Below are 24,638 nucleotides of genomic sequence, written 5' to 3'. Positions count from 1 at the left end.
CACACACACACACACACACCCTGGTTTAAAGCATGTTGCTGACGTCACGTGTGATACATTCAGGGACGCCGGAAATTTGAGAATCTGACGAGAACGCCACTTTTTTTACAGCTCTTGAATAGGACAAATGGTTTGTAAATGCCAGACATTTGAAAATAAGTGCGTCTTTGAACGCCCCGCGGGTTTTGATTGTTAATTTTTATAACGCATTAATTTGCGGTGTAATTAATTCATCTAATTAACGCGTTTCGATGACGGCCCCAGCGTAAATAATTTAAGTACATTTTAAAACACAGTGGTGCCTTGACTTACCAGCTTAATTTGTTCCATGATGGAGCTCGTACCTCAAATACATTTTTCCCATTGAAATAAATAGAAATGTCATTAATCTGGTCTAGATCCCAAAAACGTGTTTTTTGTTTCATATTTTTATTTAAGACAATTAACTTATGTATAATGAATATTTTATGAAAAGACAATCCAATAAAATGTGCCACCATAAACTGTTTTTATTGAGTCTAATGTTCAGCATGTCCTGTGGAGATCTAGACCTGAAGATGCTGATGGAGGTAGAGGAGAAAGGCTGAACTAAACCAGTGAATCTCATCGGCTGATTTTTGCTCTTTACTTCACACTTTCCTCACTTTCATCTGCAGCTGTTTCCCATAAATAAAACCCTGTCCAATCAGCTCTGTTACATCCGCCCTTTCAAAACGTTTCTAAAAAAGTTAGCGGACTGTCAGTAAATAGCACTGCCACACACCCAGTTACAACTTTTTCTGGGTGTTTCTTTTGAATAAAGTCTGAAAGGTTTGTAAAATAACTGCGAGCATAAATGATAGCACAACACTGATGCTACCACTGTAAGCTAACAGCTTGGCGTGAACTTGTGAGACATAGGAAGCTGGGTGGATGTTTGACATTCAGTGTGGCATTTGCTGCTCCAGCAGTGGGGTTTCTGAAGCTGGCTCGTAACCTGATTTTTTCTTTTGGCTCGTTTCTTGAAAAAAGGTATCACTGTAGATACGAATGAGGCATCAACTTTTAAGGATAATTCTAAAAAAGTGTCGCTCAGGGAATGATTAAATCAAGCTACAGTACTAGGGTTACTACATGGCATCTCATGTATTATTTTTACATTTTTATAAATTGGAAAGTATGCGCTGCACGTTTTATTGAAAGAGGGTATAAATCCTCAAGTTCCCATGAGTCATTGCACAAAAAAAAGGAACAGCAGCTGCTGCAGCTAGAATTGGCACTAAAACACTTGACTGTTGTGGTTCTGATTCAACAAGTGTATGTAACAGCAGAAAGTCTGCCAGAGACAAAAGCATTCTAACAGGGCAAGGGTCAAATCATCAAGGTGTTCTGGGAGGTGTTTTGTTTCTGATATGAATAGCTACACCCTTGAAATGTCATTAACTTGTATATTTGTTGGGTCACCATGCAGGACCTTAAGCATCTCCTTGTGTTTTCTCGTAGATGACGAGGAGGTGTCCCTGGTCATTGAGGCAGCCTGTCCTGACGCAGCAGATAGAGAGAACCACGCTGCTGAGGATGACACGCTCAGTGTGGGACCTGACATGCCTGACCTGCCCCTGGATGCCCCCCCTGATCCCCAAACCTCAGCGCCCCCAGCCTCTGTGGAAGACACCTCCACACCTGAGGAGGGTGTATCTGCCGATAAGGAGGAGACAGAGGAAACCCCAGCAGTGGAGGAGGAGAGCACAGTGAGGGAGGAGACTCCTTCTGCAGAGCCCCAGCAGGAGCAGGAAGAGGGGCCCTCAGCTGAACAGCAGGTGGAGAATGGAGGAGCAGTGGGAGAGGATGGAGGAGCAGAGGAGGAGCGGGGAGAGGAGGTGCAGGAAGCTGAGTCAGCCTCACCTGCTGAGGAAGATGAGACTGTTGGAGGAGAGGAGGTCGAGGAGGAGACACAGCCAAAGCCTGACTCAGACAATCTTGAAGCAGTAGCAGCAAACAGTGAGGCGACCACTGAGGAGGCCCCAACAGAAGAGGCCCCAGGGGCCTCTTTAGAGCCAGCTGAAGGGACTCCTGGGGAGGTGACAGAGGGAGGAGACAGAAACTGTACCCCCTGCACTGGCCAATCCATTTTTGTAAACTACAACACCCACGCTCCTTCCCGACGCAAAAACCGTCCCTGCTCCCTCCCCGTGTCTGAGCTGGAGACGGTGATCGCCTCGGCCTGCGGGGAGCCAGAGACCCCTCGGTCACACTACATCCGGATCCACCACCTTCTCCACAGTCTGCCCTCGGCCCAGCTCAGAGCTCCCAGCACTGAGGAGGAAGACACTGGGGACGGGGAGAATACAGGCACCGATATCACATCCCCGACCCTGAAGACCTCCAAAGAGCAGGAGGGGCAGGAGGAAGAGGATGAGGATGATACGACCCTGTCTCCCTCTCAGGTACGGCCTGTGATGGAACAGGTTTTTCTAATGGAGACTTCTGATTGGTGAAAAAAAGAGTGAAAGATCAACATATATTAAGAAACTTTTATTTTTCTAACTCACAAATAAATCACAAATAAAACAACATTAAATTAGATAAATACAACTGAGAAAATTACAAAGTTCAAATAGTGCAACATTAGACAAAATAACTATGTACAATAAATTTAAAGTAAAATAAAGCCTCTTGACAAATGTGAAAATAAACGGAAATAGCTTACACAATAGTGAAATAAAAATAAGTGTCAGCAGTCATCAAAAAGTCACCCCTCCTTTAAAATGAATTGTCCTCACAACAAATTAGCATTCAGGAAAATGATCTCACGAACCTTTCCAGGACTGAGACGGTAATGCTACGTACGTTCGAGTTAGCAAGTGACTCGTATGAGTGATTCTGTGAGTGCTAAGAGTCGAGCCATGCTACATATGTTCGAGCTGGCGAGTGACTGGTAAGTGCTTTGAGTCATACTGTAAGTGAGTTAGTGATCTGTATGTACTGTGGTTGAGTTAACGACCTGTATACACTGTGAGTTGAGCCATTCTACGTACTAGCCATTCTCCCATAATGTGAGTGAGGGGCTGGGCTACCGCGAGCTTTGTACTGAGTCAGTAAATGAGTCATTTTGGGCGAAGAATCATGATTCTTGAGTCAGTAAAGTGATTCTCGGGTATTGAACGATTCGTTCATGATTCGCACAACACTACCGTCTAAAGGTGAGACTCATGAAGTAGATTGTGCCAGCAGTGTTCAGACATGAATGAGTCCTGAGTGTTGGTGCAGTTTTAAACATTGTTGTATCTGGTTGTGGCTGAGATGAGCTGTCATTGTCTTCCCAGAGTCAGGCCCTGATTTCACTAACTTTATGCATTATTCATTTTAATGTTTGCAAATATAACAGTACACAATGATATGTTTTAACCTTTGTGTCCACTATGTGGATCAGACTTTGTCTTTTAGGTTATTTGCACTGATTTAGAAGGTACTTCCTTTTCTGAAGTCATTCCTTAAAAATTCATGAGACTCTGTCAAATGTTAGAGCAGCTGATATTAGTTTTAGATCCAATCAGTAAAATACTACTGCAGCACTTTGCACAGACTTTCAAAGGGCAGGGAGCGAAAAGATGTAAACAGGATCTCCAGTTCATACGTGTGGGCACTTGAGTGTGTGCTTTACCTACCAAGAGGGATCTATTGTGTGTGTGTGTGTGTGTGTGTGTGTGTGTGTGTGTGTGTGTGTGTGTGTGTGTGTGTGTGTGTGTGTGTGTGTGTGTGTGTGTGTGTGTGTGTGTGTGTAAGCTCCCAAAAATGCTCTGTAGCATGCATTTTGTATCCCCCCAGCGCACCACTGTATTATTGCATAATATGCATCTCACAGCGCTTCGAGGTGATTGTCAATTAATCTTTGAACTTTAAGTAAGGGAAAAGAGAAAATAACTTTAAAAGATTTTAAAGTAGAATGTAATGCAGACCTTTAGAAAAAAAACATTTTAACAATTTGAAAGACAAAAATAAGTTAAAGCATCAAATTAAAGGGTAAGGATAAGGTTCAATTATAAATATGAGATAGATTAAGAAAATAAGTCAATGCAACATCAAAATAAAGAACTTTAAAGATTTGAAATAATAAATCCTGATATAAAAGCCAGACTGAATTAATCACTCTGTAGTCTAGGAGCTCTGATCACCTGTTGTGCTCCTGGTATGAAGTTAAACAGACCTCCCTGTGTGTTTCAGAGCTCACTCTAAAAGAATAAACATAAACGTTCATCGTGTTTGTTTGTGTGGTCCTTCAGGTCCCAGAGTGTCCAGGCCCCTGCTGCCGCCGCTCTCTCCCCCGCAGCCTCTCCATTGAGCGCCTGTCTGAGCTGAATCAGCTCCTGGAAGGGGAGGGGGTGTTAGGACACACCATCAGGAGGATCTCCCCCTCCTGTCTGGAGAGTGAGGAAGGAGACTCCAGTAACAGCGGAGGACGCAGAATCGGGGGGAGCACCCACAGAGCCCTGGGTGAGAACGAGTGTGAGTTCTGTGACACGTCCTGCTACAGCACTTCCTGCTACAGCACGTCCTGTTACAGCACCTCCTGCTACAGCAACTCAGGCAACGACGGGACAGGCCGCTACTGCAGCCACACACGGCTCTCCTCAGTGGACAGCAACAGGCTCTCCGGCAGCACCGTGTTCTCCTCCCAGGACGAGGACGAAGACGAGGAGAGCGCCTTCGAGTCTGTACCCGATGCCAACCACGGTCCAGAGGGCCAGGAGTCGAGTGGAGCAGGAGGAGAGAGGAGGACGGGACGATGGGAGGAGGCCAGGAGAGGAGAGCAAGGGGAGCCAGTGGTGGCAGGGCCCAGCGATAGAAACAACTCAGGTGAGTTTTTAACTGATTTCTTCTTTAGGTGTCACACTGCTTACTCTGCTTCAGTGAAACAGAAATGAAATGTTCTGATAAAACATGTCATTGAGAGTTGTAGGTTTGTTTCACAGCCTCAGATAGAAGTATACAGTGCTCTACAGCTCCCCCCAGAGGAAAGAAGCTGGAGGAGCTTGTGTCAAGAGACTGTGATGCAGGAAGCACAACACTCACACAGCGTGGCGCTGACTTTGAGCTGTGAGGGTGAACGTCATAACTGGTGTTTGAAAGAGACATTCAGCATTATTCTTATTTCAAGAACACATTCTTCCCCCTCTGACTTTTTACTCATCAAAAACAAATCAGGCCTCTTTTTGACTTTCAATACCTTAAAATAAGAAATCACTCTGGACATGTCAGCAGCTCGTTAAGAAGTAAGACATTAACACTTGCTTTTAGCTAAAGTGTAGAAGTTTTGCTTCCCCTTTAGGTGAATATGCAGTGCTGATGTTTTCTAGTTAAAGGATCTTTTAGGAAGATTTTTTTTTAAATGCTCCTGGACTGAAGAAATTTTATGCAGTTATTGCATCTGTAACATGTAATGCACAAAAAAGCTAAAATAAGATAAATTCTCTCCATCTTTGGTAATAATGTTTATACGTTAAAGGGGACATATCATGCTTGTTTCTCCTTTTCACTATGCCAGACTGGGATGCCTGTAAAGCATTTCTGCCCTCAGTACAAGTCATTTAGTTCCTTCATTGCCCCACAATAGCGTTCTCAATATCCTCATTTTAGGCCATTCTGAAGATCTCGTTGAAACACTCTGTTTGGAGAATGACCTCCAGTAACCTCGCAACATCACAGCCCTTTGTGCTCTGATTGGTCAGTTCTATCAGAGGGACGGAGGGGATAGAGCCAGGGGGCGGTTTTTGCAGCATGGCAGTATTTACACATTGAATGGGAAAGACCGAGCGAGTTTGCTGTTTGCCAAAACTTCACCGTAAGGCATTGATAGCACTAATAAAATGGCAGAGTGTAGGATACGTCCTTTTGTATTGGACCCCGAGTCAGACCCAGACGGTTCTGCAGCTCAGGAGGAAGAAAATCCACCTGGACACAGATCATCTCAGGACGCTTCAGTGTGGTGAGTCAAACTGGTACTGTAACATGTATAGTTTATACGTGGAAATATAGGCAGACTTCACCAATAAACTATTTCTATAACAGGGCTCCATCCTGCTCCTTCACTTTTCTCTGTCTGTTTTATCCATCATGCTGAAAGTGTAGTCTAAAGATCACCTCTACCGTCAGTTCTTCACTATGTTATTACCGCAGCATTATTGTGGTCCAGGTTCACAGTGCATGTCAGAACAAGCATGCAAATATCACAGTCTCACAAGTATTACCACGTCTGCTAAAACTACAGTGTTTTAACTGCTAATTCACCATGTAAAGCCGAGCTGCTCAGCAGAGCAGAGTCCCTGCATCCAGCACTCAGTCAAGTTAGCCAGAGCTGGTAGGGAGCTTTATTTATACTCAGCTCTTGGTGGGTGAATCCCTTGGTGATGGTTGTGTGACTAACTGACATCACAGAGGAGGAGCTGCTTTATCAGATTACTCCAATAAAAAGAAAGGATCCTCGTGTTGTCACGACGTTTGAAATCTCGCGGTCATCTAGCAATGACCTATTTTCAGAGGCATCAAATCTCGTTCAAGGATATCAGAAAAAATACAATATCTCATTTTTTGAAAATTCAGGGGGGGAAAGGTCTTGTTTTCAAATTTATTTTATTATATATAAGTATTAAATCAGGGATCAGCATGATATGTCCCCTTTAAGCATTTCCATTTCACTAGTCACCAGATTCAGGCTGTGTGTTTGAGCTTGTATTGTCCTGTTTGGAGGGGTAACCGACAAGAGGAGGTTAAACAAATGAAAAGATATTTATGGTATCAAATAACATAATAATGCTAAATTGTGTGTACAAACTAGAAAATTGAATGTGCCACTAGTGGGTATGTTGAAGATGATCTACCAAAAGGCTGTGTGCGCAATAGATAATATGTGCAAACCGCCCTGTTTAAATGAGGACTGTGCGTGCTACCTGCTGTCACCATGGAGAGTTTGGGAGAGGAGAGTGGCCAAAAGAAAAAATAAGGTCTTGGTGGAGGAGGCAAATAAACACTTATTTCTGACAGTCCAAATATAATGAAACATGCTTCATGGATTGCACATGCTATTTTGCTCATTTCACAGATGCAATCCTCGCTGCACCTGGTAAGTAAATCAGCTTTGCACATGCTATCAAGTTTGCCTATGCTTTTATTCACACAAACCTTCAGTAGATCAGGTCCTGAGTCTGCTCTGAGCAGAGAGAATCCCAGCACAGAGTTGAGACACTGGTGGTGATGCAGTGACTGATCATGATGATCAGCTTAGACCAGATCAATGATGGATGAAGACTGATGTATAATCCTTTTTAACCAGGTTACAGCCTCATTGAGATTAAAATCTTTTCTTAAAGAGTGACCAGGCCAAGATGGCAGTGTACAGTCAGTTACAGACAGGGCATTCACACAGGCAGAACAACTAATAGGATGCTTAAAATAGCATAAGGGTATAAAAATAAATGAGGCTACTAAATACAGAGACAGCAGCCCAGACTGTTATTTTCACTATCTTATGAAATTGACTTAAATTGTTCCAAGCTGAGGAGTTGAGGCAGTTTTAGATCCTTCTGAAGGTCGGTCCATGAATTAAGAGCAGCATATTTAAAAGCCTTTTTGCCTAATTCAGTCCAAACTCTGGGGACCAACATCTGCAGAGTGAGAGCACAGGCTGTGTTGATTTTCAGTTTCAGACAAGTAAACACACAGATGAGAGGGAAGCAGACCAAGAAAGGAAAAACCAGCCAGTGCTGTTACATCTGCTCTGTGCATTGTGGGAAACAGTATGCCAGGTACTCAGGTCCACTGCAGAATCAGGACATCTGGGACTTATGGTATACTGCAGATTTAACTCCTGTTTATTTCTCATACTGTAGTTTGACCATGTGAGTAAATAGTTCAGTTAATGTAAACAGGAAAACAGCCACTGTCTACCTGGCAGAACTTTCACTGCTTTTCCATCATTTTCTCATCACTTTAAATGTAAGGTGTACCTGAGCTAAATTACTGAGGTAGCATGAAGCTGGGGGACATAAATCATGAATTAAAAAAAATAACATGTTTTGGTTTGGAGAAGATGTCATGTTTGCGCTGTAGCGTGTGTAAAATCACTGCTCAGACTCCATGCTGTGACCCATCATTGTTTTCTCCTGCCTGAACCAAACAACTCTGTCATATTGCCCAACAAATGAGGCATGAGCTGCAAACAACAGCACCTCACACTCACACAGGGGGCCTCCTGCTCCCCCATGCAATCACAGACACCAGCTCTGAAAACATTGTTCCTCCACGACTGGGGAAGGTGGTGTAACAGCACAGCAGCTCCACCTTGAACACGCTGTGTAGAACAGGACTGAACCCAAGCAGCTCTATTTATAGCTTATCAGACGGCGGCTGCTATTCTTTTCACTTTTAACCTGGCCTGAGTGCTGTCATCTGTGTTCAACTGGCTCCTTAGTCAGTACTAAAATAAATAATCAGAAAATGTATCAGGAAATACTCTGAGGAAGGAGCTTTCTTTATCCACTTCAGATCATTATTTAATGAAGAATTGTGTTCTTAACCCCAGAAGTTATTAATATTTAATCACCTCAGATGTTACATATTTCATGTGCTGCAAGCGAGGTGAGAAAACAACGAACAGATGATCAGAGGTTTGATTGAAAACACCAAATGGCCTCTAACACAATGATCATTAACACAGATGTATCTGTAATGTGACTAAAAGAAGAAACAAACCCCCTCTGTTCCTCAGGACTAAAGGAAAACCCTAAAATGTATTTCTGCTCTGGTTCGGCTGCTCCACACCGCCTGCAGTCCAATTAGACTGACCTGCTTAAACTGGATACCTTTTGATGTTTGCACTGTATTTGTACATTTTTCAATTCTACATGACGACTCTTATAGACTGTTGGGAAAGTAGGTCACACACACACACTCACACACACACACACACACACACACACACACACACACACACACACACACACACACAGTTTTCAGGGACAAAATGAAATTCTCTCCTCTAAAATATAATCAGTCCACTGCCAGACTCCCTGCCAGGTTTGTTCTTCCACATGGTTTTCTTTTCTCTTCTCTTGCGGCTCCTTCAAACCCACCAGAACATCCATCACCTGAAGACTTTTCTGGTTGTCAAATCAAAGATTTTACCTTTTATCTCACTGTTTGTACATTCAATACACTTCTTTCTCCTTAAAGTGATACTCAGGGATGGAACAAGTTGGGTCCTATCACAAGGTTTAGGGCAGAAATGACCCCTACAGCAGTGTTTTTGTGCAGCAGAAGCCCAGAGCGCTCGCACCAAACACCCCCTCCCTGCTCCTCTGCCGGTTTCCTCTGCACTCAGACAGGGCCATATTTTACTTGACCAAAAATACAAATAAACGGACTCCCACCAAAAAAATCTGATATCGGTCTGCATTCACGCTTTATTTAGAGAATTTTCAGCGTGTTACTTTCACATAAAAACACCGCTAAATAAGGCTCTAGTTCTCATCGTGTCGTAAAACGCTGAACGAAAACGAGGTGCTGCCCAAGTAGCTGCCTGTTGCAGCAGCTCTCTCGTCCTTGTCCGTTTCTTGTAATTTTTTTCGTCTCTTTTTCGTAATCTTTGTATTTGGAGTGAATCATCACTTTGTATGGTTCATTGTCGGTCACGGACACCAAACTTTTTGTGGCTTCGGCGGTATTTTTTACTACTTTTCTCCTGTGTTTGTCTGGAGATCCTACATGTAACCATGGCTGCATTGTTTACATGTGAAATTAGCTGTTAGCAGCCTGTAGCATGTCAATGCTAACTAGTGTAGGGCTTGATGATTTCCCTCGAGCTAAGGAGGAGGAGGTGAGGACGATGTGCTGGTTCTTGGATGTGAACTCGGAGGTGACGACGTGGACCTGTCCTTCCATCCATTGTTGTTGGGAACGTGGGATCTAGCCCTGGGGGATGGACGAGCTAGCCGCGCTAACCCAGCAGCATCGTGCTGTTCACGGACGTGGCTGACGGAGCTGACATCGGACGCCTGCCCCACATTGGAGGAGCTTCGCCTGCTGTGAGCAGACAGGATCCAGGAGACAGAGACTGAACAGACTTCTGGGGAGGCTCAGTCCTGGACCCTGTGGAGGTGGAGACTGGCTGGGCTGGAGAGTGGTGGACGAGTGGTGGACGGGATGTCGTCATCTAATTTCTTAAGGACCTTTTTGCACTTTCTATACTCTTTCTTACTTTTGTTTTCTTAAATGCTGCGGTGACTCCTAAATTTCCCCTCGGGATAAATAAAGTATTTTCTATTCTATTCTATTTCTAAAACGGCGCTACCTCCGCTGCAGAGCCACAGCTGGCTATGAGGGGCTCGCCGCTTAGTGTATCAGTCCGCGGCGTGCCAGATATAAACAAACGCAGGTAATATGCCAGGATGAAGAGACACGATGAGAAGTAGAACCTTATTTAGCTCCTCCAGCTTCTTAGCAGTCTTTAGCCTTTATTTACCAGATTTTTTCGGTGGGGGTCTGTTTATTTGTTTTTTTTGGTCAAGTAAAAATTGGCCCCGTCTGAGTGCAGAGGAAACCAGCAGAGGAGCAGGGAGGGGGTGTTTGGTGTGAGCGCTCTGGGCTTCTGCTGCACAAAAACACTGCTGTAGGGGTAATTTCTGCCCTAAACCTTGTGATAGGACCCAACTTGGTCCATCCCGGAGTATCACTTTAAAGTATTATTGTTTGTATTTAAAGCTGACTTTCAGGGACACTGCCACAGATCCACAGTCCAGCTCTGATTCACACTCAGCTTCCACAACTTGCTAGTACTGGGTTGGACCCACTTTTCCCTTCAGACCTGTCTTAATCCTTAGTGGCATAGATTCAACAAGGAACTGGAAACATTCCTCAGAGAGTTTGCTCCATATTGACATGATAGCATCACGCAGTTGCTGCAGATTTGTCATCTGAACATCCATGATGAGAATCTCCTGTTCCACCACATCCCAAAGGAGCTCTATTGGATTGAGATCTGGGGACTGTGGAGGCCATTTGAGTACAGTGAACTCATTGCCATGTTGAAGAAAGCAGTCTGAGATGATTCCAGCTTTATGACATGGAGCGTTATCCTGCTGGAAGTCTCCATCAAAAGATGGGTACACTGTGCTCATAAAGGGATGGACATGGTCAGCAACAATACTCAGGTAGGCTGTGGACTTTAAACCAGGCTCAGTTGGTACTAAGGGGCCCAAAGTGAGCCAAGAAAATATCCCCCACACCATTACACCAGCAGCAGCCTGAACCGTTGATACAAGGCAGGATGGATCCATGCTTTCATGTTGTTGAGGCCAAATTCTGACCCTACCATCTGAATGTGGAGCAGAAATCCAGACTCATCAGACCAGGCAACGTTTTTCCAATCTTCTATTGTCCAGTTTTGGTGTTGCTGTGTGAATTGTAGCCTCAGTTTCCTGTTCTTAGCTGACAGGAGGGTCACCCGGTGTGGTCTTCTGCTGCTGTAGCCCATCTGCCTCAAGGTTGGACGTGTTGTGTGTTCAGAGATGCTCTTCTGCAGACCTCGGTTGTAACCAGTGGTTATTTGAGTTACTGTTGTCTTTCTATCAGCTCCAACCAGTCTGTCCATTCTCCTCTGACCTCTGGCATCAACAAGGCATTTAGTCCCAGAGAACTGCTGCTCACTGGATATTTTCTCTTTTTGGGACCATTCTCTGTAAACCCTAGAGATGGTTGTGCGTTAGATTTAAGACAGTTATTTTTAATTCCTGAAGCTTGACATGATTTGTGACTTTGCTCCTATTTTTTTAACAACTGCTACTACCTGAACAGCTTAAGTTCTTAGATTGGATCCTTTTTTAACTCAAAGAGACGCTTATCCTAAATCATCCTAAATGAAACAGCTTATGAGCAGGTTTATATAAAGAAGACCAGATCGGGGTCTCCCCCTGCAGTGATGTAAACATGGTGTAGAACCAGAAACTGCAGCAGATAGAGGGAGGTGGGTGAGTAACGCTGGCTAAAGAGTGCTGTTGTGTCTATTTAAAGATATCTGCAGAGTCACTGTGTTAGTGTTATTTTTGGTTGGAGCCTTTAGGCGGACAGTCGCTCTGCTGGATGTCAGGAGTGTCCAGACTTTTTTTCAAAGGGCCACATTTGGTTTGGTGAAGACGACCAAGGGCCAGCAGCTCATACTGACATATTTATTAACCCTGAAAGAAACATATGACAGCTCCATTTGATAACTAATCCTCTAAGCTATTTCTGGAAAAATCTCAAGCTGCACTGTGTTCACATCTGCCTTCATCTTTACAACATCCTGCCAGCAGGGTGGCTTAATGAGGAGCAGGATTCCCTCACTGGCCTGCAACAGTCCTGAACTGAAGCTTCCAGCCCCACGAGAATGTCTACCATCTACCTGCAGTCTCAGACTTTAGGAAGGAAAGATGTTTTCATCATCCCTCATTTCCTTGGTAGTCTGACCATTCAGAAACACTGTTTGCTACTTGCAACATCACATTTCCATATTTTCTGACAAATTAGCGCTAGCGGGCATTGCTTTGGTTTTAAAACAGAATTTCAACTCTTATCACAGAGACATTTCTCAGCTAATATCTATAAACAATACTGAAATTCTAAATGTCAAAATACTCACAGGTATTTTTTTTTTCTAACAGGAAGATTTTCATCATCATTTGACTTTGTTTTCATTAGTAAAACTGTCTGATAGGATGACAGGAGCTGCAATAACAGAAGCACATTTTGATCAGCTGTGCACGAGGGAGCAGAGACACTGAGGGAAGTGTATTTCCAAGCTTTCTACATTTTCACAGAACCCTCAGAGGGCTGAGCAGTTTTCTTCACATTTTTGAGGTCCTGGTTTACTTTTGTAATGTATCATCTCACAGGAATGGAGCTCAACCATGTGATGTTTCAGGAGACCCAGGGGTACCACAATATGTCAACCAAGGGGATGTTAAATGAAGTCCCTTATAGTTTAACATCATAAATCTAAAAGAAAAACAAGAGACTTTAAATTGTTTTAACACATTTTTGATTTAGTGAAAGTAAAACAATGATATCCATGCATTTGGTATCCTGGAGGTTTGTCAGGTAAGTGAATAGAAATCCATTCATCCATTTTTTTTATTCCACTGATCCTGATCAGAGGGCTGGAGCCTGTCCCAGCTGTCTCAGGGCGAGAGGCGGGGTGCACCCTGGACTGGTCTCCTGTCAATCACAGGACTGACAGAGACAGACCTTAAAAACACACTCACACCAGACTGAAGCACTAGAAGAGAACCCTGTGCACGGGCAGATTATGTGAACCCCACACAGAAAGGCCCATCTGGCAAACTGGGAATCGTACTGGTGACCTTGTTGCAATAAGGCTTCAGTGCTAACTGTTGCATCACTGTGTGGCCCCAGAATAGAAGTCTGTTTTATTTTTGGCCTTCCTGTAAAGATGAATGACATTGCACGTTTAATAAATGGCTGAAAAATCCCCAAAAAGAAAAAAAACATATATTGCCATATCTGACCACTGGGGGAGCCCTGGAACCATTAAAATGACAGCTAATGGTTTCAGAGCAGAGTCGCTGATGGATTGACTGACCATAACAAAGGTTGCTGATTTGGTTCCTGAGCCATTGTGAGGTGTAAAAGACGTAAACTGTTCTGTTTTTGAACTAAACTTAGGTTCAGGTTTAATTTTAGGGGAATCTGTTTGCTCGTAGAATCATGTTTGTAGAGAACTGGTTCATCTGTCATTTGTGCTCATTGTTTATTTTATTTCATGATTTTCCACAATTCATTTGAGGAGGTGTCTTCACCCACTGTCAGACCTACAGGACAAAAACCTCACAGCCTCACAGAGCAGAGCTCTGCCACCAGGGGGTGAAATATGAAGTACAAACAGGAAGTATTAGCCTCCCCTGAGTGCCATGTGTAGTCTCTAACCCCAGCTTTCTGCTGAATAAACACGCTGTCTCTCTGATGTCCTGTAGGCTCAGGCCTCTCCCCTCCTGTTGGTCATCTTCCAGTCCTGCGACCAAGCCATGACCCAAACCATTTTCCTGCTGCCACTGACCCAGCCTTACCTCCAAGTAAGATCAACGCCTCCCAGTCTTACTCTGGAGCCACACCCCTGCGCCCCTGCTTGGTTTGTTTCAGTCCACTGCATGCTGCCTTGACTGTTTCTGAGTTTCTAACATTTCATTTATGTTTGTCTTCATCCATCTCATCTCCCTCCCTGCTCTCAGACCTCTTTAAGGTTTACATGAACACCATCACGCTGCTCTTTGTTGCTCGGTTCAAGGTAGGATCTGCTGAGCTCTGTCTGTAGGAATGGTCTGTTGTCTTTGCTGAGACGTTAAAGCATTGTAACGTCCGTCTGGACGCTGCTATGATGACGATGCTGATTGGTCAACACTTGTGTTTTTATTCACTGGTCTCTGTTGACTGTGACCATGCCACCTCCAAACAGGCAGGAACAAGGGAAGCATCTGGTGTAGAAAAATGGAGCCTGTGCTGAAGTGATTAAAGTTGGTGTTTATCGGAAGAAAACCAGAAAGACCAGAAAGCACGTTTACACCCAGCCAAACAAACAAACTTTTACAGGATTAAAAACATAATTATAGCCTGGTTCAAAAATCGCTCAGGTCTGAATTACTGTCACACACATGGTCCGTGACACAGCTCAGGTCATGTGACTGGCGGGCGCCTTATAGCTGTAACCCACGGAAGGAAGCTCTAAGCCTGTGTTATATCCAATATGGCTACATTAGTGGATTGGCTTCATCTCACAGTTTCAGGAACAGACGAGTGGCGCTGTGGAGACTACGTCCATATTTTATAGTCTATGAGTCTTCCCCAAACCAGTCACTACACACTCCCATTACACACCTGTGGAGGGCCCGCCATATGAAGTCCATCCCAAACCGATCAGCGGGGAGTGGTAGTGGGCTGTAAAACCCTCCACCAGTGAGTCTGCACTGATGCCTGCTTGCTGAACATGTGTGTTGTTAATTGTGGCCGGTGGTCTTGTGCCAAGAAAGGCACAGTCAGGGCGCAGAGGTGCGCGTCCACGCCTCCCTCAGCGCAAATGGCAGAGAGGGAGGAGAAAAGCCGTGAGTGGGTTTAACACAGCCGAGTGCTGTTTTCACCAATCAAATGAGCGCCTCTCCTCACCTTTAAATGCCCTGCGGCCGAGGCGCAGCATCTGATTGGTCTGACTGATCCCCAGCACCGCGGAAACAGTGTGCTGGAAAGACCCCGTAGCGGAAACAGTCAGAGCTGCTGTCCCTGCAGCAGGAGAATGGACAGCGGGGTACATCAGAGGACACAAAGTGCGTCACCGTGTGGGCCAGCTCCTGGGACAGATTAAATCTGTTCCTTTGTCATTAATAGGAGTAAAATATTAAGAGGCAGTTACACAGCTGGCTTATCCATTCAGAATACTTTTGATCCACCTGCACTCCTGGTTTGTCATCGCCAAACAGCAGAACCTTTGGTGATATACTGTATACTCTACCAGTGTCTCTGCCTCATCCTTTGATGAGGCAGAGACACTGGTAGACACAGCGGTGTGCCGCAGAAAATTAGCACTGGGCAGGGTGCGCCAGGCTTGCACTCCCTGCGCTGCGCCACAGCATTAGAGCCCATAAGGCTAAATAAGCACTTAGGTGATTTAGGCTGATTCAAATCATGTTACAGAACAGTTCTCTGTTGATATTTAGGCTCTTTCTGTTTTTTTTTATTGTTCTGATGTTTTTGTGAAATTTCCATACAGACTTTAGTTACAACAAAAAAGGAACATAGTTGCTGCTCTGACACTAAAAAATATGATCTGTTTTTGTTGCATTTATAGGTAAAAGGGTGAGAAAGATGTTTCCATTGAACTTTTACAATAGAATTTAAAAAGGCAACTTCTGAAAAACCACCGCGTGTGTGAAAACTTTTGATGAAACTCTAGAGGTTTTCTTAAAAATTGTTGTTTCTGTAACTATTTTTTATTGTGATTTAGGTTTTGCGCAATTCTATGAGAAAAGGAAATGCAGCTAATGACTCAGCACTTTTCCCTCCAGGTGTGTCAGACTTTGAGGCTCTGAAGGGGGCAGGAGAAAGTACAGAGGGGCTGCAGATGAACTGACTCACTTCAAAAATAACAAAGCATTTTTTAATTTGGCTGTTTCATAAACCCAGAGTGGGCCACTATAGGGCCTGATGAAGACAAGTCCACCTGTACTTTCAGCGTGCTGGGTCAGTCAGAGTGCCCAGCCTAAACCATGAGAAATGAAGCTCAGCTGTGAGAGTGGGAATACCCACTCCCTGGATACAGTGGGCACTAACAATTAGAGACTGTCCTTTGTGTGTATGAGTGTGTTTGTTTGTATACATGTGTGTAGGAAGAGGAGTCGTGACAACCAACAGAGGGTTTATCTTTCCTGAGGGGGCAGCCTTCATCTTCCTCCTCCTCCTCTTTTAGCAGTTAGTCAGAGCTGAGAAAAGCTGCTACTGCAGTTGTCTCACACATTCACACTGTGGCCACTTAGGAGCCAAACGAAATCCTAAATCCTAATTCTGATACAAAAAAAACACTCAGACTACAAGATTCGTTGATCCAGAGCCCAACAGCTTTTGGATCTGCCCTCTGGCATACATATCATTACATCGATTTAAGTTCCCTTTAAACAGGAAGTGACACAGCAGACAGAATAACACATTCAGAGTCTAGCTTTGGTAGGCTGATATGTTATTGGAGGATGAAGGGAAGGGATCAGAGAGAGACAGATTTATATGAATAAATGAATGAATAAGGAATGGACTTCCTGTTTGATCTTTGGCTCAGCTGGTAGTATGTGTAATCGAGAGAGTGTAAGATTTTTAATTTGTCCAACGTAAATATTTTCATTTTCGAGAGTGTGTTACTGTTAAAGAGTGTGTGTTCTGCTTTCTCGTACTGTAAACATGGCTATGTAGTAACACTGCTGGATGTTCAGACTGAGCATGTGCAGAGTTTCAACCTGATGTTAGAAATCCCTGAAGCTGTCTGTAAACTGAACAACACACTGTGTTCTTATGAGGCTCGCTGAAATGATGATGTCATCACATCAAGATCTCCTAATTGGTTTAGAACCATTTGAGAGGCGGGCCTCAAACACTAAGGTCTGCCCAAAGCTCCACCCACCACAGGCATCCAAAGGACTGGCCAATCATAGTGAAAGGGGCTTGTGAAGTAGAGGGCCTTAAAGAGACAGCAGCTTAAACAAAGTGTTTCAGACTGAGGGTGCGTTTCAAAGCTCCAAAGTTCCATCCTTCCTTCCTCCACATGCGTCGTTCTCTTGCGTCTTAGTCCCTCCCACCAGAGATGATGAAGAGACGAGAGGAAATGAAGAGAGGAGAGAGGATGGAGGAGATTCATTTTTAGAGCAATGGAACATCCTCTCCTCTACGTGTTTCAGTGAAGACAGCATCAGCTGATCACCTCTGGATCATCTGTCAGTCAGCTCTAACAGCTGTTAGTGCGTCTGCACATGTGTGCTGTAATAACTCTGAAACAAACAGAAACAGTAACAGATATTTGTCTGTTCCTTTAACCAGTTAAACAAACACGTTACCATGAAGAAAACCTACTCTCTGTTTATTCTGTGCTGTTTAGAAGCTCACTGGATCACTTTTCTGGTAAAATGCATGAGAAAATTTATGAACTATTTAGCCTTTATCTTCAGCCCATCTGATCGTGAACTCTGAAGCTTATTAACATAACCTACCTTTTTGTGTTTCAGGAAGATATTATTTATCAGTCAGTTTTCTGTGTTAATCCTCTGTTATATTGATTTGATGATGGTTGTGTTCAGTGTTTTGTGCTTTAAACTCACAACAAACACTTTATTACCAGATTTATGATCAGTTTCTGAACGATCCTGTGCCTGTTTTCAGCTCGTCTTTTCTCTCATTAAACTCCATTGTGTTTTTGTGAAGTTTCATGTAGAGAAGTCTGAGACACTGCAGCGTCCAATCAGAGAGTGATATTCCATATGGGGGCGTGTCTGTCAGTGAAAAGACTTCCACAAAGCCGGCTCTCTTGTCTCCTCGATCATAGCTCCCCCGATCAGTCTCCTCCATCCTCTCTCCTCTGAGCGCAATTATCGCTTTGGGACAGTCTTAAAAATGGCGACTGGGAAAGTACTTCCGGTGTCATGGAGGAGATAGGACAGAGGAAGCAGGAAGTTAACGCATTGAGACGCACCCAGAGACTGAAATTAGGGTTTATTAAACAGCAGTGGAAGAAAGATACAAATTTATTTTGAGCTGTGAATCATGGAAAGGCACTACGGGGTCACCAGACAAACAAAATAAAGACTATAGACCAACATTACCCCCTGTTTAAAGAGAATTTTGAAGCGTTGATTAGGGCTGGGACAATACGGTTTTCTTTCACGATTTTTGGGGTGCTGATTCAGATTAAAGTGCATTTTTTGTGATTTTAAGTTTGCTTTTTTTAACACTAGACCATGAGTAAAAATTGAATGATGATGATAATAATGTCTACAGACTACATCAGAAGCCATATTATCCCTAGAATTGCACATCATAGAATCATAGAATTGCACACATGGCACATGAGTCATATAAATATTTTTTGCCCTCTGCTGGAGAAAAGCAGTATTTATATTCCAACCCAGTTAATAAAAAAAAACCACAATGAGGGTTTAAAATCTGAGAAAAAGAAAAACAGAGACTCCCAATTTAAATATTATACACAAAAATCCTGATACTTTTTCACCCACCCCTGATGTTGATACATATTCTCAGCTTTAAAGTGTCGGAAAAGACACTGGAAGACTTTTTGCTGGGCCTAATTTCTGATAATCTGACTCAATGGAGGGCTAAGAATGGGAACAACTGGACTCAGGGCTAGAAATCCATGCAGTATTTATGGTCCACAGTGGCCTAATTGTTGAAAAATACTCACTTAAGTGCCCTCTTGGTTGGCAAAACACACCAAGCTGCCGTCCTGGCTAGTTAAAACATGATAAACTGACCTGTTTGGTGGAAAAAAAAAATACACTGAAGTACCCTTAAAACCAAACTAAAATGTGCTGTGCCTTACCTTTCAAAGGGTCTATGCATCCCACTGAACACATGAGTGATCAGGAACTTGTGGAACATTTTAATCAATATTTTAAGTATAGCTGACGCATTATTTAAAATATTCACTTTTATCTCTTAAAAACTGTAGTTCATTTCACACCGATCTCATAGATTGCCATGAAGTCCGTGATTCAAAAAAGCTGCAAGGAATAAAGATGTTTCTTCCTGGTGACTTTTTTTATAGGAGTGTTTAGTGTGTGAAGTGTAGGGATGGATCCACAGAGAATCACCACCAGCTGTGCAGGGTGCCTCAGGTGTACACTCTGTCTGTTTTTATTCCACTCCTCCTTATCTAATTTGATTCAACGACACACAGCAGGGAGTATTGGACTTCATTATTCATCAGCTGGAGTGCCCATGTTTGACTGTATCTCATGGTGGTGTAAGTCTTTGCTCTCAGGTTTGTAACACCATGTAGATGAGGTGATAAAGTGTCAGTGTTGTGGTAAGAGCTTCATAACAAGGGGAGAAGTGATTTATGCATCCTCACATCTCATCCTTCTTTCCTAGACAGATGGATTCATGGCTTTTTGACATACTTCTTGTCTTGAACTTGTTACAGCCTTTCAGGCATTTTAAACTTGCAGCCTCTGTATTCCCCAAGTGTAGCTACAACTTTTTTCTTTCTAGAAAGTGGAGAGATAAGCTCATATTCTCCAATCCTTCTACCAATCAGCTTGCCAGGAGAGATCTGAAAGTCTGAGTGATCTTCAAGGCAGGCGTCAGACCATGCATGATGGGATTTATTATCCACTCAGTCTTGGTTTTATGATGTACAGCATCAAAGCTGTGGGGAAAGGCTCAACCTCTCCTCTGCTTTTTAAAGCAGCAGCTCAGTCCCACAGAGTGGATGGTGCTCAAAGCGGGCAGATAAGAAAAAAAACTTGAGTGATTACTGAATTAAGAATTTCTCAGATATATGTGTACTTGTTAACCTGCTGAGTTTGGGCGATAAGTCGGCTAAAACACTCTTCATCGTACTCACTCCACCTCTCTGTTGACAGACTGGGAAGCTCGCGTGGACAGCCATGGCAGAGTCTTCTACGTGGATCACGTCAATCGAACCACAACCTGGCAGAGACCAAGCCATGGTGGAAAGTGTAACTACGGCATCCCCCGCTCAAGATCCACGCAGCAGATGGAGCAGCTCAACAGGAGGTCAGACTGAAATACACAGAGAGACAATCCAACTCCCAGACTCAGATCAGAAACTGGTCCATCAACGTGTGTTAGCAAACCGCCTTCAGATGTGACTTCATTCAGAAAACACAGTTTGAGAAATGTTTCCTTATGAGTCATCTCCTTCAGCATGGTTTGGGTCTTTAGCCTCTGCCAGTCAATCAACTCAAACTTTATTTATAACACGTTTAAACAACCTAAGCTTACTAAAGCACTGTACAGATTAAAGGCAGCACATATGACAAGATACAGCACTGAGAAACATACAAACATAAAACTAGAGCAAATATAACAAAAAATTGAAAAAATAAAAAAAAAAATCTAAGTGAGATTATACCAGATGTCCATTCAACATTGATTAAAAGCCAGGGAGAGGAGTTGTGTCTTTAGAGGAGATTTAAAACTTCACTGGGGCTGTGTCCATACGGGTATCTATTTATCCAGCTATAACAAGAAGAACTGACATGTCTCACAACTAATTTATTTGGTACTCATTGCCATTCCCGGCAATAATCCAAAGCCGTAACAACTGGAGTCTGACAGGTCCACAGCAGCAGGCCATCCACAGCAGCAGGCCATCCACATCACCGATTCAGAGGAACCTACAAGACAAACTCAGATCCTCCCAGAGAGGTGTATAGTCAGTAACTATAACAGGACATTAAGACTAGAAGTTAGACTGACGGATAGAGAGGGAAACAGGAGCCCTGTGTGTCAGTTCCCCCCGACAGTCTAAACCTATAGCAGGATAACTAAGAGCTGGTTCAGACCTGATCCAGCTCTAACTGTAAGCTCTATCAAAAAGGAAAGTTTTAAGGCTACTCTTAAAGGTTGAGACCGTGTCTGCTCCCCGGACCTCAACTGGTAAGTTATTCCAAAGAAGAGGAGCCTGATAACAAAAGGCTCGACCTCCCAGACTACCTTTAGAGACCCTAGGTACAACGAGCAGACCTGCATGCTGAGAATGCAAAGACCTAGACGGATTATACGGAACAATTAAGTATTTTAGACAGGATGGCCTATTAAGCGCTTTGTGAGTCAGAGGAAGAATTTCAAACTCTATCCTAGATTTTATAGGTAACCAGTGTAAAGACGCTAACACTGGAGAGATGTGCTCTCTCCGTCCAAGTCAGTACCCGAGCCGCAGGGTTCTGAACCAGCTGATAGACTTATTAGGATTAGGATAAAAGAGAGTTACAGTAGTCCAGCCTAGAAGAAACAAAAGCATGGACTAGTTTCTCAGCATTGCTCTGAGACAAGATGCGTCTAATTCTCTTGATATTGCGAAGATGAAAAAATGCAGTCCTTGGGACCTGTTGGACGTGAGAGTTAAAGGACAGGTCCTCATCAAAAAGAACTCCCAGGTTCCTGACAGTGGTGCTGGAAGCCAAGCTGATGTCGTCAGAGGCGGCGATGTTGTTCAAGAAAGTTTCTCTGAGATGTTGAGGTCCAAGAACAATGACCTCAGTCTTCCCTGAGTTCAGCAGTACGAAGTTTCTGCTCATCCAGGACCTTACGTCTTTGAGGCATGCTTCAAGTTTAGATGAGCGGTTGGTTTCTTCAGGCTTCATTGACAAGTAAAGCTGAGTGTCATCTGCATAGCAGTGACAGTTCATGGAGTGTTTCCTCAATGTAGTGCCAAGAGGAAGCATATACAAGATGAAAAGAATTGGTCTGAGCACTGAACCTTGAGGAACTCCATATTGCACCCTGGTGTGCAAAGACGAGACATTGTTCACATGAACAAACTGGTGTTGATCCGAAAGATCAAATAGAAGATATTTAAGATATTTAAGTTTACTCCAAAGTCACTCCAAATGAAGTGTATTTTTCTGTAGTAATGTCATAGTTTTACAGTAAAAGTAGCACCTACATACTGCATAGCAAATACACCTATGTTAAACTTCCAGTGTTAGGCCAGTTCAGAGTAAAGAGGAGAAATGTGACTGTCTGTTAAATTAAAAAACAAGGTATAGACCTGATTTATGAGAGAGGTAACTCTAAACCACTTCTGCTGTGATCTGACACTGTATGTGGCTATGTGAAAAATAAAAAATAACGACCTATGGGGTGGGGTGGGGGCAGATGCCTCCGTTGGGGGGGCAGGCCACCGCCCCTATACAACGGTAGTGGAAACGCTGAGATTGTTATTCCATAAACATTTTTCTAACCTGTTCATTTTTTACCTTTCTGTAGAAATTTTCTAAAATTAAAAATTAAAAACTGTCTTTCATGTATATAAACTCATAGTCTGGATGGAGGTTTTGGTGTTAGGTGTTCACAGTTATACAGAAATTAATTTTGACGTCACAAACCCCCTTATTATTCACAATTGATTCAGCTACCTGGTATTTCTTACAGAGTTAAATACTTGAATTTAAATATGGGAAAACTACAGTAAACTGAGTGTGTGCACTGTTGTTAGCTGCAGATGGAGTAAGGCTGACCCCTGGTGACAGAGAAAGGAAACAACATCCAGAAACATAAAGCCTGCAAACCATCTCTGTCCAGAGGAATGCACTCTCTGCATGAAAATCAAACAGAAGATAAACAGAACAAACATCTTTCCCTTTAGTTCACTAAGAGAAGAGGACTCTTTGTTCCTGCAGGTACCAGAACATCCAGAGGGCCATGGCCACAGAGGAGGATGGGGGAGGTCCCAGGTTAGAGAGGAGCAACAGTACAGACAACGAGTCAGAGTCTCCTCCTACAGGTACACAACTGATCCCCTCACACAGATAAGGCTCTGATTTAACACAGATTGTTGAAAAAGAGGGTGTGGATTGCGTCTGTTCTTATGGTTTCTCAGTCTGAAGTGTTCACACAAGCTCCTGGTGCTTTCACTTGTCTTCCTGTGATATTCAGTTTCACTTTTTGTATAAATATATAACCTGTGAAAAGCAGCCTTTGTAAAGTGCTCAGAAATATCATACAGAGAAGGAAAAACACTCCTGCTGTCTGTCTGTCTGCAGGCCCCACCTCTCCTGTCCACCATCAGAAGATCAGTAATCTGCTCCAATCCCCTGCCGTCAAGTTCATCACACACCCAGAGTTCTTCACTGTGTTGCACAGTAACTATGTAAGGACTCCACACACACACACACAAGCCTGAAACATCAACCTTTTTCTTTTTCACAACATGATGTTATTTTGAGATGAGTTCATCATACAACGCCACTCAGACAGGGTTAACCTGGAACAGTTAACCAGAGGATGCTGTCTCTACAGGCAGCCTACCGGATGTTCACCAACAGCAGCTGTGTGAAACACATGATCCTAAAGGTGCGGCGGGACGCCAGGAACTTTGAACGCTACCAGCACAACCGGGACCTGGTGGTTTTCTTAAACAAGTTCGCAGACACTCAGCTGGAGCTGCCACGAGGATGGGAGATTAAGACCGACCCTCAGGGAAAGGTAATCTGCTGAAGAGGGGGACACAGACCTGATAGTGGGCAGCATGAGTCCCTCTCATGAGTAGCTCACATTGAACACTGTGAGTGTGAAACCAGTGGAAACTCAGTCACATGGCCATGACTGTGAGGTTTGGCAGAGAAACACGAGCCTGTATGAATCTGCACTTTATGATTTGTCTGTTATAATTAGTGATAAATGCTGCCATAATGTCAAATATGATCTCATATTTGATGTTTGTTAAGCTGCAGATCAGTCTAACTGATTCATTCTCACATAGAGTCTGATTACAGCCTCTGTCTCTGTCTCTCAGTCTTTCTTCGTGGACCACAACAGTCGAGCCACGACCTTCATCGACCCTCGCATTCCTCTGCAGAACGGCCAGCTGCCCGGGCATCTGGCCCACAGACAGCACCTGCAGAGACTGCGCAGCTACAGCGCTGGAGAGGTATGCACACAGGGAGGGCTGGCTAGGAGAAGCAGGAAAGAAGCAGAGAAATCCTAAAGGACGACTCCATCGCGAGTCTGATTTAATCAAATCAGCGAGAAGAAGCAGATTATCTCCACATGCTGATGAAGCAGTGAACACATCCTGAAATGTTTAGCTGTTTCTCTAAAATAACTGGAGCTTTTTTTAAAGGTTATTTCAAGGAAAATAGTAGAGCTGAAAAATTACCTCTAATAATCGAGGTACTGGATTACAGAAAATGCTCCGCCTCGAGGAATCCTATACATTAAAAAAAAGAAAGATCACAGAGTGGTATTTCAAATGGAGCTGACCCTATATTTACAGAGTTTTCAAACCACTTAAGCCACCTCTTTTTCAAAATAGCTACTAGCAACAAATCTAGATGATATTCCTGTTTGTTAGTGTAACTTTGTCTCGTTTTTTTATCATC

At 43.5% G+C, this 24,638-nt stretch overlaps 1 protein-coding gene across 4 annotated transcripts in view; it reads left to right on the top strand.

Moving 5' to 3' along the window:
• Positions 1–24,638, top strand: part of hecw1a (HECT, C2 and WW domain containing E3 ubiquitin protein ligase 1a) — a 110,042-nt gene that overhangs the window by 68,268 nt on the left and 17,136 nt on the right. For 2 of the 4 annotated variants that reach the window (XM_074693100.1, XM_074693101.1), the window contains 8 exons: positions 1,483–2,426; positions 4,263–4,836; positions 14,001–14,099; positions 20,154–20,307; positions 22,938–23,041; positions 23,301–23,407; positions 23,557–23,742; positions 24,053–24,187. In XM_074693100.1, coding sequence (XP_074549201.1) covers positions 1,483–2,426; positions 4,263–4,836; positions 14,001–14,099; positions 20,154–20,307; positions 22,938–23,041; positions 23,301–23,407; positions 23,557–23,742; positions 24,053–24,187 — 2,303 coding nt within the window. The remainder of the gene's footprint in view (positions 1–1,482; positions 2,427–4,262; positions 4,837–14,000; positions 14,100–20,153; positions 20,308–22,937; positions 23,042–23,300; positions 23,408–23,556; positions 23,743–24,052; positions 24,188–24,638) is intronic. The other 2 variants (XM_074693102.1, XM_074693104.1) reach the window with 1 other exon arrangement.

The sequence above is a fragment of the Halichoeres trimaculatus genome, unplaced genomic scaffold (assembly GCF_033239565.1).
Source record: "Halichoeres trimaculatus isolate MK-OKI-2021-1 unplaced genomic scaffold, fHalTri1.1 fHalTri1_scaffold_18, whole genome shotgun sequence".
NCBI lineage: Eukaryota > Metazoa > Chordata > Actinopteri > Labriformes > Labridae > Halichoeres > Halichoeres trimaculatus.
The sequence above is the reverse complement of the archived record's forward strand: the minus strand, read 5'-3'. Positions and strand labels throughout refer to the sequence as shown.